Source organism: Triticum dicoccoides, chromosome 1B (genome assembly GCF_002162155.2).
Source record: "Triticum dicoccoides isolate Atlit2015 ecotype Zavitan chromosome 1B, WEW_v2.0, whole genome shotgun sequence".
NCBI classification, from domain to species: domain Eukaryota; kingdom Viridiplantae; phylum Streptophyta; class Magnoliopsida; order Poales; family Poaceae; genus Triticum; species Triticum dicoccoides.
This window is the reverse complement of record NC_041381.1, coordinates 177,873,272-177,875,512: the sequence shown is the minus strand read 5'-3', so window position 1 is coordinate 177,875,512 and position 2,241 is coordinate 177,873,272. Positions and strand designations below refer to the sequence as shown.

General features: G+C 46.8%; 1 protein-coding gene across 1 annotated transcript in view; it reads right to left on the bottom strand.

Moving 5' to 3' along the window:
- Positions 1-438: 438 nt before the first annotated feature.
- The window catches only part of LOC119326562 (serine/threonine-protein phosphatase PP1-like), a 6,285-nt gene continuing 4,482 nt past the window's right edge, over positions 439-2,241 (bottom strand). The window contains exon 4 of the mRNA XM_037600197.1: positions 439-809. Coding sequence (XP_037456094.1) covers positions 786-809 — 24 coding nt within the window. The 3' untranslated portion in view covers positions 439-785. The remainder of the gene's footprint in view (positions 810-2,241) is intronic.

Here is a 2,241-nt window from a genome sequence, read left to right as displayed (position 1 = left end):
CTCAATCCTCTTTGAAGAAACCCTTCGTTTTTTGTATGATGTAATCAAACAACCCAAATTCTGTAGGATTGAGGCCCATGGCATTTCAGTCCTAAGTTTTTAGAATCCTACAAATCAAAGAGGTGCCAGGGAGAAACCGTCTACTATCCCGTTATACACAATTAAAATGGATATCCCTCTGTTCACAAATATAAGATGTTTTGAATATTTCAATATGGACTATATATAGACTGAAATGAGTGAACAAACACACTAAAATGCGTCTATACACATCTGAATCAGAAAAAAGTTTGAACATCTTATAATAGTGAATGGAATGAGTAGATCAGTAGCTCGAACATGCAAAAAATGAAAGAAAAAACAAACAAGGTCATAAGAACCTTGGAGACCTTCCCTCACAGACCACAAGATTGTAAGTAGAAGTGTAGAACAAGTTGGTAAAACGTCACGTCACAAACATAAGGCAAATAATAGATGCTCACAAACAGAAGCTATCAACATCCACAGGCAAAAATGTACCACAAAAGTAACTTACAAAAACAGATGCCGCGCAACCAGGAAGAACAACCAGAATAGGTGGTGCTGTTAAATCCGGCCTAATTCTGTACAGAGAAAACGAGTGCAGAGCCAATGGACATTTACAAATGCTCGGCAACTAAGGGTGGTTAAGCAAGACAATTGGCTGGTGGATGAATATTGCCATGCCCTGGTGGATCCAAACAATAGATCAGATCACCCCCTTCGAGCTGACGATGCTAATATTCAAGGAATGGATGTTGATCAGATCAGGCACTTCCCCCGGTTGCTGGCTGTTGAAGTCAAAAAGGAAATATAATCAGTTGTGTTGCCTTCAAATCATACTTTTTTTTTTGCGGGTTCAAATCTGGTGAAGTACTCCCTCGGTTCACAAATATTACCTCCGTACCAAAATATAAGACGTTTTTGTAGGCTAAACTAGCCTACAAAAATGTATTATATTTTGATACGGAAGTAGTATAAGATATTATAACTTTTTTCTGAATTGGATGTATGTAGACACGTTTTAGTGTGTTTGTTCACTCATTTCAGTCCGTATGTAGTCTATATTGAAATATCCAAAACATCTTATATTTGTGAACAGAGGGAGTAGAACTTGTCAGATATTTTATTCAGGATATGTTATCGTAGGTAGAGACTACTGTATTTTGCATCTTGGGTAGTTCACATGTACTACATCCGTTCTAAAATATATGACGTTTTGGTAGGCTAAAACGGGCGTGGTAGCTTTTGATGATCACACGTCAATTGATTAAGATATGCATGTTGGAAGGGTTAATGTAGTCTAGGCTAATTTAGACGAAGTGAGCCGTGGTCTTCTTTCTACAATTATTGTACTCCCTCCGTCCGGAAATACTAGTTATTCTGACCATTGGGTGTTTGTGGGAATAGCTCAACTCTAACCTACTTATCACTTCCATTCTCATCAACTAAACAAACCTACTGGATAGGCGGTTATGATATCTTCTATGAAGTTTCCCTAGGCCGATGGTAATTCAAGACCTAAGGCCAACTCCAATGCACGACCCCATTTCTTCCGGCCGTGTCCGTTTGGGTCCCAACAGACAAAAACAATGGCCCAACCACAGACCCATCCTATTGTTTTGTCCGTTTTGTGTCCGTTTGGACCCATTTCTGGACCAAATTTGCTCTGGATTTGGGTCCAAAGCGGACACAAAATGGACAGAGTTTGTGTCGTCCTCGTCCGCTTGTGTCCGGCAGGGCCCATATGTCAACCTCCCTACCTATCCCACCTACCCCGCTTTTCTCTCTCTCTCTCTCTCACCCCCAGCCCCGCCACCGACGCCTCCCCCGGCACGCAGCAGCAGCATGCCGCGCGCAGGTGTGGCTCGCGCTGGAGTGTGGCATCCCAGCGACGCAGCAGCAGCAGCATGCCTCACGCAGGCGCAACAGCAGGCCTCCGCCACAGCAGGGCGGGCGCAGGCGAGGCGGGGCAAGGGCGGGCGCTGACGAGGCGGGACAGGGACGGGCGCGGGCGGCTGTGGACTTGGCAGGCGGCGACGGCCTGGTCCCGGGCAGCAGCGATGCGGGGCTCCCCCTGTTGCTCCTCCTGCACCATAGGCAGAGCAGCGGCGGCGGAGACCAGAGCTGCCAGGGCGAGGCGAGGCAGGGCGGGCACGGGCGAGGCGAGGAGGGACGGACACGGGTGGCGGTGGACTTGGCAGGCAGCGGCATCCTGGTCCC